Genomic DNA, 15323 nt, shown 5'->3' with positions numbered 1-15323 from the left:
CACCACTTCCTTTGACAGCTCATTCCATACACAAACCATCCTCTACATGAAGAAGGTGCCCCTTATGTCCCTTTTATATCTTTCACCTCTCACCCAAAACCTATGCCCTCTAGTTCTGGATTCCCCCAACACAGGGAAAAGACCTTGTCTATTTACCCTATCCATGCCCCTCATGATTTTGTAAACCTCTATAAGGTCTCCCCTCAGCTTCCGACGCTCCAGGGAAAACAGCCCCAGCTTATTCAGCCTCTCCCTATAGCTCAATCCCTCCATCCCTGGCAACATCCTTGTAAATCTTTTCTGAACCCTTTGAAGTTTTACGACATCCTTCCAACAAAAGAGAGACCAGATTGCACACAATACTTCAAACGTGGCCCAACTAAGGTCCTGTACAGCTGAAATATAACCGCCCAACTCTTATCATAAAGATGCACAACATGACAAGAGACCCTTCGGCCCAACCCATCCATGCCAACCAGATATCCTAAATTAATGGCCTCAAGTATCATGAAAGTCATAGAAGCCCTATAGTGTGGAAGCCAACCATTCGGCCCATTGAGTCCACGCCAACCCTCTAAAGAGCACCCCACCCAGATCCACACCCTGTCCTATTGCTGTAACACAACATTTCCCATGGCTAATCCACCTACACTACACGCCCCCTGGACAGTAATGACAACTTAGCAAAGCCAATCTATCCAATCTGCACATCTTTGGACTGTGGGAGGAAACTGGAGCACCAAAGAAAATCCACACAGACACAGGGATAATGTGCAAACTCCACACATAGTCACCCGAGGGTGGAATTGAACTCGGCTCCTTAGTGCAGTGAGGCAGCAATGCTAACCACTGTGAAGGGGGAGGGAGAAATCTTACTAAGAGCACACGGATGGCAGTGTGACCCATCACTGTGTACACTAGAATTATAGGCCTAGGCAGAGACCATTCAGCCTCGGGGGGGACAGTACGGGAGGATTGTGGACAGTCAGGCAACAGGGTGAGTTGGGCTGTGGGATGTGAATGTTAAGCCTAGTGATGGAAAGGGTGTCAGACTGAGAGGGGCCAGTGCAAGGTCTGGGTGGGGTATTAGGGAAGAGGAGGTATGGGTTACAGAGTTGCAGTGTGTCGGGTCAGGCAGGGTGCTGAAAGGCACAGTTGGCGGATTGTAACACGGCTCTTCGACTGTGTGATTACTCAGGTGATAGCGTGGATATTTAATCCTGTAACCTTCTCCAGGTAACTGTTAAACTTAAGCACCTGGAAGCCATCTGAAATCTCGAACATTAAGCAGCTTGTCCAAAGGATTCTATGTCCTGGGGAATTCCCCATTGGAATTTTCAATTTCTCTGGCAATTCCAAAGGAGTCAGCTCTGTCAGGATTTGGGTGCAGTTCCACTACAGCCGACATTACTGCAAAGACCAAGGGTGTAGCCAGGACAGTATCCTGAACATGTACTCATTGCCAACTAAATCAATCTAAGTCATGCACTTTCCAAACAATGATGTTCTCTTCCTCACAACTGAATATGGCATTTTATCAGATTTTTCATTTTGCAACATGGTTAGGCCACTTTTGGAATATTTCATGCAATTCTTGTCTCCTTCTTATTGGAAGGGTGTTGTGAAACTTGAAAGGATTCAGAAAAGATTTACAAGGATGTTGCCAGGGTTGGAGGATTTGAGCTAAAGGGAGAGATTGAACAGGCTGGAGCTGTTTTCCCTGGAAACGTCGGAGGCTGAGGGGTGAGCTTATAGATGTTTACAAAATTAGGAGGGTAAATTTCCCTGGGGTGGGGGAGTCCAGAAAGAGAGGGCATAGGTTTAGGGTGAGAGGGGAACGATATAAAAGAGACCTAAGGGGCAACATGCAGAAGTTGGCACGCATGTGGAAGAAGTTGCTAAAGGAAGTGATGGAGGCTGGTACAATTGTAACATTTAAAAGACATCTGGATGGGTATATAAAGAGGAAGGGCTTGGAGAGATATGGGCCAGGTGGGATTGAATTGGGTTGGGATATCTGGTCAGCATGGATAAATTGGACTGAAAGGTCTGTTTCCATGCTGTACATCTCTATTAGATTGCCTCCAGTATGGAAATAGGCCCTTCAGCCCAACACCGACTGTCCAAAAAGTAACTCACCCAGACCCATTCCCCTAACCAATATTTACCTCTGACTAATGCACCTAACACTATGGGCAATTTAGCATGGCCAATTCACCTAGCAATCACATACTTGGATTGTGGGAGGAAGCCAGAGCACCTGGAGAAGGCCCACATAGATAGTCACCCAACACAGGAGATGAACTCAAGTGCCTGGTGCTGTGACGTAGCAGTGCTAACCACTGAACCACCCTGCCACCCCTATGACTCTGCACCTTTTTTGGCAGCTTGTTCTGTTGATTAGGCTTTCTGTCGATACTGGAGTTTCACTTTCGAGTCTGCGAGTATATAAATGGGATTCTCCATTCCTTTGTTCAGAGAAGTCTGTTCTTGATGAAACACAGCTGACTGTGAATCACCATCATTGTTTCAGAACTGGTAAGTACAAGTTATCAGTGGGGACAGGATAGTTTGTGCTTCTGATCTGGTTCTAAAACTCCATTCAATTAGAATCAGCAATGAATTGACATAAATTAACAAAAAAATTGTAGTGCAGTGGATATTTATGATAATCTTTAAAGTTTTATTGAATTTGTAGCTATTTGCTCCAATTCCCCTGTTTTTAATTATATGACATTTTTCTCCATACATTTATCAGTAAACAATCATACAGTTTAACACTCTGACTTGAACCGTGTTGTTCAAATGAAACTTCATCGATAAGAACATTGAGTATAGGAGGTGAGGTGTCATGTTACAGCCGGACGGGATCTGGGTGAGACCTATTTTGGAATATTGCATTCTATTCTGGTCACCCTTCTATAGGAAGAATGGTGTTAAACCTGAGAAGGTGCAGAACAGATTTGTTAGGATATTGCTGGGTCTGGAGGGGTTGAGTTAATGGGAGAGGCTGAGTAGGCTGGGGCTATTTTCCTGGAGGGTCGGAGGCTGAAGGACAACGTTATAGAGAGTTCTGAAATCATGAAGGGCATGAATAGAGGAAATAGACAAGGTCCTTGCCCAGGGTAGCAGAACCCAAAGCTAGAGGGCATAGGTTGAAGGTGAGAATAGAAAGATGTAAAAGGGACTTGAAGGGCAACTTTTTAATGCAGATGGTGGTACGTGTATGGAATGAGCCACCACTGGTGGAGGCTCGTACAATTACAACACTTAAAAGGCATCTTGATGGTTCTATGAATAGAGGTAAAAACAATGACTGCAGATGCTGGAAACCAGATTCTGGATCAGTGGTGCTGGAAGAGCACAGCAATTCAGGCAGCATCGGACGAGCAGTAAAATCGACGTTTCGGGGGTCTATGAATAGGTTGGGTTTAGATGGATATGGGCCAAATGCTGGTAAATGGGACTCGATTAATTTCGGATATCTGGTCAGTATGGACAAGTTGGACTGAAGGGTCAGTTTCATACTCTGTGACCTGATGACTTTGTCACTGTATGACTCTATAACATTTGATTTTCATTATTCAATTAGAAAACTTCCTTTGAAGTCACAGTGTGTTGCAGATGGACTATTACATTCCTGCAAAAGACATACAGCTCATAACAGGTAACATGAAAGATTTGAGTGATTTTATTTACATGCTTGAGAAAGTAAGATTATCTCCTTTGTCCTAAAAGATGACACGGTAGCTTCAAGGTTAGCACTGCTGCCTCACAGTGCTAGGAACCTGGGTTTGAATCTACCTTCAGATGACAGTGTGCAGTTTGTATGTTCTCTCTGTCTCTGTGTGAGTTTCCTCCTACAGCAAGTAACTTTATCTTCCTTGTTATAAAAGCAGAAAGTGTGGGAAATATCCAGCAATGTGTGTGTAGGAAACAACATTAATATTTTGAGCTGCTCCGACTCTTCGAAATCCAGTGCACCCTCAGGGCAGCAGTTCATTGTCATCAGCAAATGGAGTACAATGTGGGAAAAAGGGAATCTGTTTATTTTGGATGGGAGAACAAAATGATGGAATATTATGCAAGTAAAGAGAAATTGCAGAAAAATGCAACACAAGGGGGGGATTTTGTGTCCAAAACACAGAACGCTAGCACTCAGGTACAGCAGGTCATCAGGACGGCTAATGGAATGTTGGCCCTTATTTCAAGAGGGTTGGAGTATAAGAGCAGGGAAATCTGACTGTCACTGTACAAGGTGCTGGTGAGATCACATCTGGACTACTGTGAGCAGGTTTGGTCGCCTTATTTAAGGAAAGAACTCATTTCATTGGAGGCAGCTCAGAGAAGGTTCACTTCAATGATTTAAAGAACTGCAGATATTGGAAATCAGAAGTAAAAACAGAAATTATTGTACAAACTCAGCAGGTCTGGCAATTCTGGGGAAGAGTCACTGGACCCAAACCTTTAACCCTGCTTTCTCTCCACAGATGCTGCCTGACCTGCTGAGTTTTTTTCAGCAGTTTCTGTTTTTGTTTCAATAGGATGATCCCCTGGTATGAACACACCCACCTTGTACAGATACCACTTGCTCCAGAATTAGCCCTAATGCCTCAGAAATCTAAAGTCCATTTTACAAAGTCATGTTCTCATTCGTTTTAACCCTCTGTTCCCCCAAGCATATGGTATTAATAATAATGGTCACTGCCTTGAGGTCTTGCTTTACAATCTGTTTCCTATCTCACTAAATGCTGTTTCCAAACCTTCATCCTTCTTTCTAATTAACGTGGACCATGGCCTCAGGTTGGTCACCTGCCCACACAACAATGGTGTGCAGTCACTGGGTGACACCTGTGTCCCTGCCACCAAAGAGGCAGCACACCATCTGGTGTCTTTTCTCTGTCCACAAAAATATCAGGTTTAGCTGTCACATCTCCCACAACTAATTAGATTAGATGACTTACAGTGTGGAAACAGGCCCTTCGGCCCAACAAGTCCACACCGAAGCGCAACCCACCCAGACCCATTCCCCTACATTTACCCCTGCTCCTAACACTATGGGTAATTTAGCATGGCCAATTCACCTAACCTGCACATTTTCGGAGTGTGGGAGGAAACCGGATCACCCGGAGGAAACCCACACAGACACGGGGAGAATGTGCAAACACCACACAGTCAGTCGCCTGAGATGGGAATTGAACCTTGTTCTGTTGATGCTGTAAGGCAGCAGTGCTAACCACTGTGCCACCGTGCCACCCACTATTCCATACCACTTCATTAAAATCTGACACATTTCAATGGGATCATCTCTCATTCTTCTGAACGCCAGTGAGTACACTCCCAACCTGTTTAGGCTTTGCTCATCAGATAGATCCACCATACCAGGGATTAGACTCTGCACATGCCGCAGGTTGGACATGACACTTAGCAAGCTGTCCTGCCATACGTTGAGCTTAGTTTTGGGCTGAAGGAGAAAGTGAGGTCTGCAGATGCTGGAGATCAGAGCTGGAAATGTGTTGCTGGAAAAGCGCAGCAGGTCAGGCAGCATCCAGGGAACAGGAGAATCGACGTTTCGGGCATAAGCCCTTTCCTGAAGAAGGGCTTATGCCCGAAACATCGATTCTCCTGTTCCCTGGATGCTGCCTGACCTGCTGCGCTTTTCCAGCAACACATTTCCAGCTTAGTTTTGGGCTGCTTATTAACAAATTACAATACAATATTTTTGACAGATAAATGAGAACATTTCTCACCAAGCAATCACTTTGTATACAACAGGAGAAATGTTTTCTGCACGGTAACAAGTCAATGCTGATTAGTCAATGTATTACAATGGAAAAGGCATCAAGGAATCATAGAGTCACAGAGATGTACAGCATGGAAACAGACCCTTCAGTCCAACCCATCCGTGCTGACCAGATGTCTCATTTGCCAGCGCCCAACCCATATCCCTCCAAACCCTTCCTATTCATATGCCCATCCAGATGCCTTTTAAATGTTACAATGGTACCAGCCTCCACCACATCCTCTGGCAGCTCATTCCATGCACGTACCACACTCTGCGTGAAAAAGTTGCCCCTTAGGTCTCTTTTCTATCTTTCCCCTCTCACCCTAAACTTATGCCCTCTAGTTCTGGACTCCACACCTCAGGGAAAAGACTTTGCCTATTTATCCTATCCATGCCTCTCATCATTTTATAAACCTCGATAAGGTCACCTCTCAGCCTCCAATCACACAGGAAAAACAGCCCCAACCTCTCTCTGTAGCTCAAATCCTCAAAACCTGGCAAAATCCTTGTAAATTCTTTTCTGAACCCTTTCAAGTTTCACAACATCCTTCTGATAGGAGGGAGACCAGATTGTACATAATATTCCAACAGTGGCCTAATGAATGTCCTGTACAGCCACATCATGACCTCCCAACACCTGTACTCAATACTCTGACCAATAAAGGAAAGCATACTAAATGCCTTCTTTACTATCCAATCTACCTGCAACTCCACTTTCAAGGAGCAATGAACCTGCACTCCAAGGTCTCTTTGTTCAGCAGCTCTCCCTAGGACCTTAGCATTAAGTGTATAAGTCCTGCTAAGATTTGCTTTCCCAAAATGCAGGACCTCGCATTTATCTGAATTAAACTCCATCTATCACTTCTTAGCCTATTGGCCCATCTGATCAAGATCTCGTTGTAATCTGAGGTAACCTTCACTGTTCACTACACCTCCAATTTTCATGTCATCTGCAAACTTACTAACTATACCTCTTGCGCTCATGTCAAAGTCATTCATATAAATGATGAAAAGTAGGACCCAGCACCGATCTTTGTGGCACTCCACTGGTCACAGGCCTCCAGTCTGAAAAACATCCCTCCACTACCACCCTCTGTCTTCTACCTTTGAGCCAGTTCTGTATCCAAATGGCTAGTTCTCCTGTATTCCATAAGATCTAACCTTGCTAACCAGTCTCCCATGGGGAACCATGTCAAATGCCTTACTGATGTCCATATAGATCATGTCTCCTGCTCTGTCCTCATCCATCCTCTTTGTTACTTCCTCAAAAAACTCAATCAAGTTTGTGAGACATGATTTCCCATGCACAAAGCCATGTTGACTATCCCTAATCAGTCCTGGCCTTTCCAAATACATGTACATCCTGTCCCTCAGGATTCCCTCCACCAAGGTCAGGCTCACTCATCTATAGGACCCTGGCTTGTCCTTACCACCCCTCTTAAACTGTGGCATCTCGTTAGCCAACCTCCAGTCTTCCAGCGACTCATCTGTGACTATCGATGATACAAATATCTCAGCAAGAGGTCCAGCAATCACTTCTCTAGCTTCCCACAGAGTTCTCGGGTACACCTGATCAGGTCCTGGGGATTTATCCACTTTTATCCAATTCAAGATATCCAGCACTTCCTCCTCTGTAATATGGACATTTTTCAAGATGTCACCATCTATTTCCCTACAGTCTATATCTTCCACATCCTTTTCCACAGTAAATAGTGATTCAAAATACTCACTTAGTGTCTCCCCTATTTTTTGCAGCTCCACACAAAGGCCACCTTGCTGATCTTTGAGGGGCCCTATTCTCTCCCTAGTTACCCTTTTGCCCTTAATGTATTTGTAAAAACCCTTTGGATTCTCCTTAACTCTATTTGCCAAAGCTATCTCATGTCCCCGTTTTTCCCTCCTGATTTCCCTCTTAAGTATACTCCTACTGCTTTTATACTCTTCTAAGGATTCACTTGATCTATCCTGTCTATACCTGACATATGCTTCGTTCTTTTTCTTAACAAAACCCTCAATTTCTCTAGTCATCCAGCATTCCCTATACCTACTAGCCTTCCTTTCACCTTAACAGGAATATACTTTCTCTGGATTCTCGTTAGCTCATTTCTGAAGGCTTCCCATTTTCCAGCCGTCCCTTTACCTGTGAACATCTGCCTCCAATCAGCTTTTGAAAGTTATTGCATAATACGGTCAAAATTAGCCTTCCTCCAATTTAGAACTTCAGCTTTTAGATCTGCTCTACCCTTACTATCACTATTTTAAAACGAATAGAACTTTGGTCGTTGGTTGCAAAGTGCTCACCCACTGACATCTCAGTCACGTGCCCTAGACTATTAGCGAGTCTATAATACAATCCCAATAAAGTGATCATCCCTTTTTATTTCTCAGTTCCACCAAAATAATGTCCCTGGATGTATTTCCGGGAATATCCACCCTCAGTACAGCTGTAATGTAATCCCTTATCAAAAATTCCACTCCCCCTCCTATCGTGCCCCCATTTCTGTCCTTCCTATAGCATTTGTATCCTGGTACATTAATCTGCCAGTCCTGTCTATCCCTAAGCCATGTTTCTGTAATTGCTATAATATCCCAGTACCATGTTGCTAACCATGCCCTGAGTTCATCTGCCTTCCCTGTTAGACTTCTTGCATTGAAGTAATTTATTAGTCCCACCTTATTCTCTGCTTTGTCCCTCCCTGCCCTGACTGACTTGCTTCTTTTCTCAACTGTACCAGTCTCATCATTTCCCTGGGCCCCTCCCACATCCCCTGCCCCCCTGCACCCCCTTACTAATTTAAATTCCCCCAGAGCAGCTCAAGCAAATCTCCCTGCTCGTATATTAGTCCCCTTCCCAAATCGATGCAATCCGTCCTTCTTGTACAGGTCACTTCTACCTCATAAGAGATTCCAATGATTCAAAACTGTGATCCTTCCCCCATGTACCAGCTCCTCAGCCATGAATTCATCTGCTCTGTCCTCCTATTCCTGCCCTCACTAGCTCGTAGCACCAGGAGTAATCCAGATATTACTACTCTTGAGGACCTCCTTTTTAAATTCTTGCCTGACTCTCCATATTCTCCATTCAGAATCTCAACCTTTTCCCTTCCTATATTGTTGGTTCCAATGTGCACAATGACCTCCTGCTGGGCCCTCTTCCCCGTGAAAACATTCTGAACTCTCTCCGAGATATCCTTGATCCTGGCACCAGGGAGGCAACACACAATTCTGATTTTTCGTTTCTGGCCACAGAAACATCTGTCTGTGCCTCTGACTAGAGAGTCCCTTAACACAGTTGATCTCTTGGAACCTAACGTACCCCTCATTGCATTGGAGCCTGTCTTGATATCAGAAACTTGGCTGTTTATGCTACATTCCTCTAAGAATCCATCACCCCCTATATTTACCAAAACAACATACTTTTTGAAAGGAGAATAACTACAGAAGACTCCTGCACTACCTATCTACCTCTTTTATGTTTCCAGGAGTTAACCCATCTATGTGACCGTATCTGCAACTTTTTTCCCTTCCTATAACTGTATCCATCACACCCCCTTGCCCTTGTAAATTCGCATTGCCTCTAACTGTCTGTCTAACCAATCCATTCGATCTGATAGGATTCACAACCAATGCCATTTATTGCAGATATAATCCTCAATAAATTCTCTCTAAACTCCCACATTCGACAAGAAGAGCATATCACTCTACTAAGGGCCAGATGCAGAAAATAGCACCATCTTATTCCTTTACAAATCACTGCTCCAGGCTAACTTAATACTTATGCCTTATATTTTGTGTGTAATCAAGAGACGTTTTAATAAAACATATAATCAAGAAAGGGGCACCACTCTACTGTAGATTTACAGCAAGGCTACACTTACAATAATCACTTATTTGTTTCTGTGCTGTGATCTCTCATTAACAGGTTCCTCCAAGATCAGTTGTGAATTGGTCAAACTTAATTCCAGCATTGAGCAGTTGGGCCAAATGGCCGGTTCTTGTACTACAAATTCTGTGTAGTTTTGTCAGATAAACATTAGATAGACGAATTAGCTCTCTTGCTGTGATACACGATATTCTATGTCTGACAGCTTTTTTTCTCTGATATTAATATTGTTTGTTTAAATTCTTTTAACAGCTGACATCAAGCCTAGGTATGTATATTTTTAAGTTACGATGCTGTGAATGTATTGCTCTAAATTATGAATGATTTATTCCTGCCTTCTTTAACACACTCACTAATGTGTAGAAAGTACCTTTTAGATAGTGAGCACTGAGTGTGACCACTCCTTGTCAGCCTTTACCTGCAAACTGATCAAACATTACCCCTCACATTCTCAAGCCATTCTACATTTTCTATCACACCCTGTTCTATCCTTTCAATAACTTCTCCTCATTTACAGAGGGAGGATTGAGTCTGTTGCCAGTTCCACAGGCATTGCAACAAAATGTATCTCATTGAGATACACTCTTGAATAGAACAGGAAGGGCTTCCCTGTCTGGGAAACTATGAGTCTCGTTGGGAGGGTAAATGTACTGAGAGAGTTTGATGTTGGAATGCAGGTGTGTGGAATTGTAGCTGTCCAAAAACCCTTCAATCCAATCACATTGTTAATACGTTAAAATTTGTTTATTTATTGTCTTTAACAGATTAATCTCACTGAGGACCAATAATGACCAGGAGTTTCTGATGGTCAGATAGTTATTTCTGACGCATAGGAGGGAGTTGCAAATGGGGACCAGCAGAATTTTCATTGTAGCAAGGAATTGCCCAAGAATTCTATAGTACCACTGGGTGAACCCTGAGACCGTTGGAGATTACAGCAAGTTAGGCAACTCTACACAGAGAGAGCAAGCTAATGTTCAGAGTATAGATGACACTTTATCAGAGCTAAAAATCACACAACACCAAGTTATAGTCCAACAGGTTTATTTGGAAGCACTAGCTTTCAGAGCACTGCTCCTTCATCAGGTAACTGTGGAGCAGGATTATAAACACAGAATTCATAGCAAAAGATTACAGTGTCATGCAACTGAAATGATATATTGAACAAACTTGCATTGTTGTTAAGTCTTTCATCTTTTAGAATGGGTTGCAGGTTTCGATTCATTAATACATGATTCCCAGAATTTATTTTAAATCACATTCTCAAGATAACTTAAGGTTTTATGAAAAATAGGTGACAGCTCAGCACAGACAATGCATTAAAGATGTGAGGTTAGAGTCTGTCTGTATTCCAATCTTGAGTCAGACTGGTTCTAGTTCCAAACTGGAATTTACAAAGTATTACATGGATTGACTGCCTGCATTGACTGCCTGCAGTTTTTTTTTTGAGCAAAAAACAATGTATCTGCAAATATAATCCTGCAAATACAAATTCATGCCAGAGACTTATATTTGTTTCTGTGTGCATTAGAGAGTGTGTGTGCATATAAGTGTGTGCTTTTGAGTGCAAGTGTGCATGAGAGATTTGTGTGTTTGTGTGTGCGCATGTTTAGTAAAGTGTGTGTGTGAGTGTGATGGAGTATAAGCCTGTGAGAGGGTGTGTGTGTGGATTTGAGTGTGGTGGGGTAAGTGTATGTGTATGAGAGAGGGTCTGCGTGAATGTGTGAGTATGTAAGAGTGCATGTGCATGTGTGCATGTGTGTGGCTGGGTGTTGTGTGTGCATGTGCATGTGTGTGTTTGTGTACGGTGTCATGCAGTAGAACCTTGATTTTTAACTTTTTCAACCCCAGTCCAACACCGGCTCCTCCACATCATCTTTGTCAGAGCTGAAGTGAAATATGGGAGGGGACAGCATTAGGAGGGGTTAGGGAGGGGTTGGGGTGGGTGGGTGTTGGGGGAGAAAGAATGTTGGTCGTGCAGATTAAATGATCGGAATGTGGGAAAAGCAGAACAATGGGTGAGTCTTATTGCCAGACTGGGAAGAACAGGCACTGGGGTGGAGGAGGGGACAATATGATAACAAGCTAAAAGGAAGGAGAGACACAGTTCACAGTTTAAAGGTGATGAATTTAATGTTGAACCTAGACGGCTGTACAGTGCCTAGTCTGAAGATGAGATGTTGTGCCTCCAGTTTGTGCTGTGATTCTCTGGAACACTGCAGCATGCCAAGGACAGACATGTGGCCATGTGAGCAGGATTCTGTGTAAAATGACCAGCTACAGGAAGGTCAGGGTCTTGCTTGCACATGGACTGGAAGTGTTCTGCAAACCAGTTTGGTTTGGTTTCTCCAATGTAGAGGTGACCACATTGGGTGCAGTGAATACAATACACAGGATTGGAGGGGGTACAGATGAAATGCTGCTTCACCTGGACAGACTAAGCCATAGGTGGAGAGCAGGGAGGAGGTGAAGGGGCAGATGTTGCACCTTCTGTGGTTTCATGGGAAGGTGCCATGGAGAGGGAGGAAGGTGGTGTTAATAAACTACATCAATGTATAAGTCTAAGCAACAGTAACTGCACTGGGCTAAGTAGTGGTCACAACATCAGAGTTAACATCATGTCCTAAAGGTTCAGTGAGGAGGACATAATGGCTAACTCCCAATGTCTTCGAAGTGAGTTACCTGAAAGGGTTAACTGACAGTGTCAGCTCCAGCAATCAGGATATAAAGGTCCAGCAATCAGAATATAAAGGATATAAATCAGACATATTCGCAGAGGAACTGACCACTTTTACTGTGAAGAGTTCTGGAGCTGTCTTCATGTGTTACCAGAATAGATTGTAGCACACATCTTTCCTCTCTCTTCACTGCAGCCTGAGGTCTTACTATTGTATATTGAGCTAAAGTGCGGAGAATTATTCCAAGATAGCATGCTAACTCAATAAGGATAATTATACATCATCTGCCATGTAAACAGTGCATTACTAAAATTCCATAATGGCCTGTTTGAGACTAACACCTTGTTTCTCACACTTTCCAAAAGTACCAAGGTGCCTGTGATCCCTCATCTCTCCAGGTGCCATCCCTTCTCCTCTCTGAAGCCTGTTCTTCACTCCTATCCTTGAGTAAAACCGTTTGCTTTGTCTTTCTCAGTGTGGGACAGGCCATCCATACATTCCATTTCCAAATAAACTCTCAGCCTTAATGTTGGTTCAACTATGTAACATTTTCACAGAAGCACTCTCTGTCGACTGAATCAACATCTGGGCATGTTTATACAGTTTAACTCCCTTTTAACCTGACTTTTTTTGAACAAGGGTAAGTGAAAATGAATCTTAAGTGGTTCATATAATTATGCTGATGTAATTAGCTCAAACTCTCTGTCTCATCCTTATCCCAACTGGGACTTTATGTGGATTTGCAGTGTAACTCAAGTCATACCCACAATTCCCCCCAAACAATTGTTGTCAGGATGCCACCTACAATGGTGATCAGCAATGAGGATTTACCATGATCATATCCAATAGCTGCTGCTGGCATTCCTCCCTATGAATATAACAGCGGTGAATCTGCAAAATACTTAATGAAGAGGGAAATGGTTTGGCCTTTCTTTAAGATCATAATAAAATCATAAAACATTGGACCAGAAATGGGAGATTCAGTCCATCTAGTCTTCTGCACCATTTCATGAGATCATGAATGCAGATTATTTGTGTTACACCAGTAGGTTTTTGTGACAAATCAAATCAAATTAGTAAAGACTTTATATTTCCAATCTTACAGGCAAGTGACTGAAGTTGATCCATTAAATGGCAATGTCCATGTAAAGAATTTTCTTCGCAATTTCGAAAAATATATTCCACAAATGGCAATTTACCTCAAGGAGCTACATGACATAGCCAATAGTGTCGACACGTGTAAGAGAGATGTGAACATTGCCAATGTCGCTGGGGCATCTGCAAGTATTACAGGAGGACTTCTGGCCATTGGTGGATTAATTGCTTCTCCTTTTACTTTTGGTGCTTCTTTGGCTCTCACTGGGGTGGGAATTGGGCTGGGTGCAGCTGGTGGTGTCACTAACATTGGAGCATCTATTACTGATCATGTTGTTCAAAACATGAAAAGTGACAGGATGAAAGAAATCATAGACCTCTATAAAGAAGACAGCAAAATCATGGCAGAGAGCTTGTGTCAGTTACAGCAGAGTATTGAAGTATCAATTAGAATGAGAGAGGAAACTATATCAAGAAGCTCAGTGATTGGTGCAACTCAGTCTATTTCTAAAAGCTTGAATCCTGTTCTTGTTGTGACTTCACGTGTGACCGGAAATGCTTTAAAAGCAGCTAAAGCTTTGTCAGGAGTTCTGTCAGGAGTCCTTGTGGTATGGGATATGTATTGTTTGGTGAAAGATGCAAAGGACCTTCAAGAAGGAAGTAAGACTGAACTTGCTCAGGAAATAAGGAAAGCAGCTGATGCTATGGAGAAGGAAATAGAGGAATATAGAAAGGTTTATCGTGAAATAATGGATATTCGCTATTGAACAAATGCTAACTGATTGGTGAAATTTTAAACTGCCAATGTTTGTAACATCTTTCCCCAAATCATTCAAAGCATTTCTTATTCTTTGAAAATTACTATTCTGATACTTGTTAATTCAGTTTTGTGTTCTGATGAGGATTAGTCTAGTGGAGAGTTGGATTGAAATAAAGTTGGACTCTTTCAAAGCTCTAGCTTGCACAAACCCTTCTGAAGATTTGCTATTGTGCCCACTGCATTAATTGTATTATCAGAAAAGGTTTCAAATTAAAATCTTCATGTTTGTGTCTCAATGCCTGTGTCTCTTGACTTTCCATCCAAATGCAAACTTCCTCCAACACTGATGACCTCCCCCATACCTCTTTCCCTTCATATATTAGAATTATTGAAACAAAACACTGGTCCCTCCTAAAACACCCCACTTGCTCCACCTCAGTGTCCTTCATTGAGATCATCCTTCACATCTCCCCCGTTTGAGAAAACTTTGGTCAATCCTCCTAATGATACCTTCATTGGTTCCAGGTCAGTGGCTTGGAGGGGAACTCGCAGGTGGTGGTGTTCCCATGTATCTATTGGCCTTGTCCTTCTCAATGAAAGTGGGTGTGGGTTTGCAAAGTGCTGCCTGAGGATGTTTGGTAAATTTCTGCAGTGCATCTTGTAGATAGGACACACTGCAGTTACTGAGCGTCGGTGGAGGGAGGAGATGTTTGTGGATGTGATGCTCAGCAAACTGGCTGCTTTATCCTGGATGGTGTCGATCTTCTTGATTAGTGCTGGAGCTGTTGGATGGGGTCTTTCCTGTTTCTTTAAAATTTTCTGGTTAGGTCGGTGTAAACAGATAGATACAGAAAGACATAGTAAATGTATACAGCCATTCAGCCCTTCAAGCCTTTGCCTCCATTCAATGTGATCACGGCTGAACATTGAACTCAGTATTCTGTTCCGGGTTTCTCCCTGGGTCCTTTGATCCCTGTAGCCGTAAAAAATATACTAAACCCCTTCTTAAAAATCACACAACACCTGGTTGGAGTCCAATAGGTTTACTTGGAAGTACAGAGGAACCTCGATTATCCGGCATTTGATTAATCATATTTCGGATGATCCGAACAAGATTGCAAA

The 15323-nt window shown here is 42.9% G+C and overlaps 1 protein-coding gene across 1 annotated transcript; it reads left to right on the top strand.

Annotated features, from left to right (window-relative positions):
- The first annotated feature begins 2473 nt into the window (after positions 1–2473).
- Positions 2474–14491, top strand: LOC122553327 (apolipoprotein L3-like). Its single transcript, XM_043696932.2, has 4 exons — positions 2474–2538; positions 3593–3667; positions 9921–9936; positions 13452–14491. The coding sequence occupies exons 2-4, from the start codon at positions 3625–3627 to the stop codon at positions 14206–14208; spliced, it is 816 nt and encodes a 271-aa protein (XP_043552867.2). The 5' UTR covers positions 2474–2538; positions 3593–3624; the 3' UTR covers positions 14209–14491.
- Positions 14492–15323: the final 832 nt, after the last annotated feature.

The sequence above is a fragment of the Chiloscyllium plagiosum genome, unplaced genomic scaffold, assembly GCF_037043375.1.
Source record: "Chiloscyllium plagiosum isolate Xiang-an unplaced genomic scaffold, Cpla_swu_hap1 HiC_scaffold_1, whole genome shotgun sequence".
Lineage (NCBI taxonomy): Eukaryota > Metazoa > Chordata > Chondrichthyes > Orectolobiformes > Hemiscylliidae > Chiloscyllium > Chiloscyllium plagiosum.
Note: the sequence above shows the minus strand (reverse complement) of the source record. Positions and strands in the feature narration are given on the sequence as shown.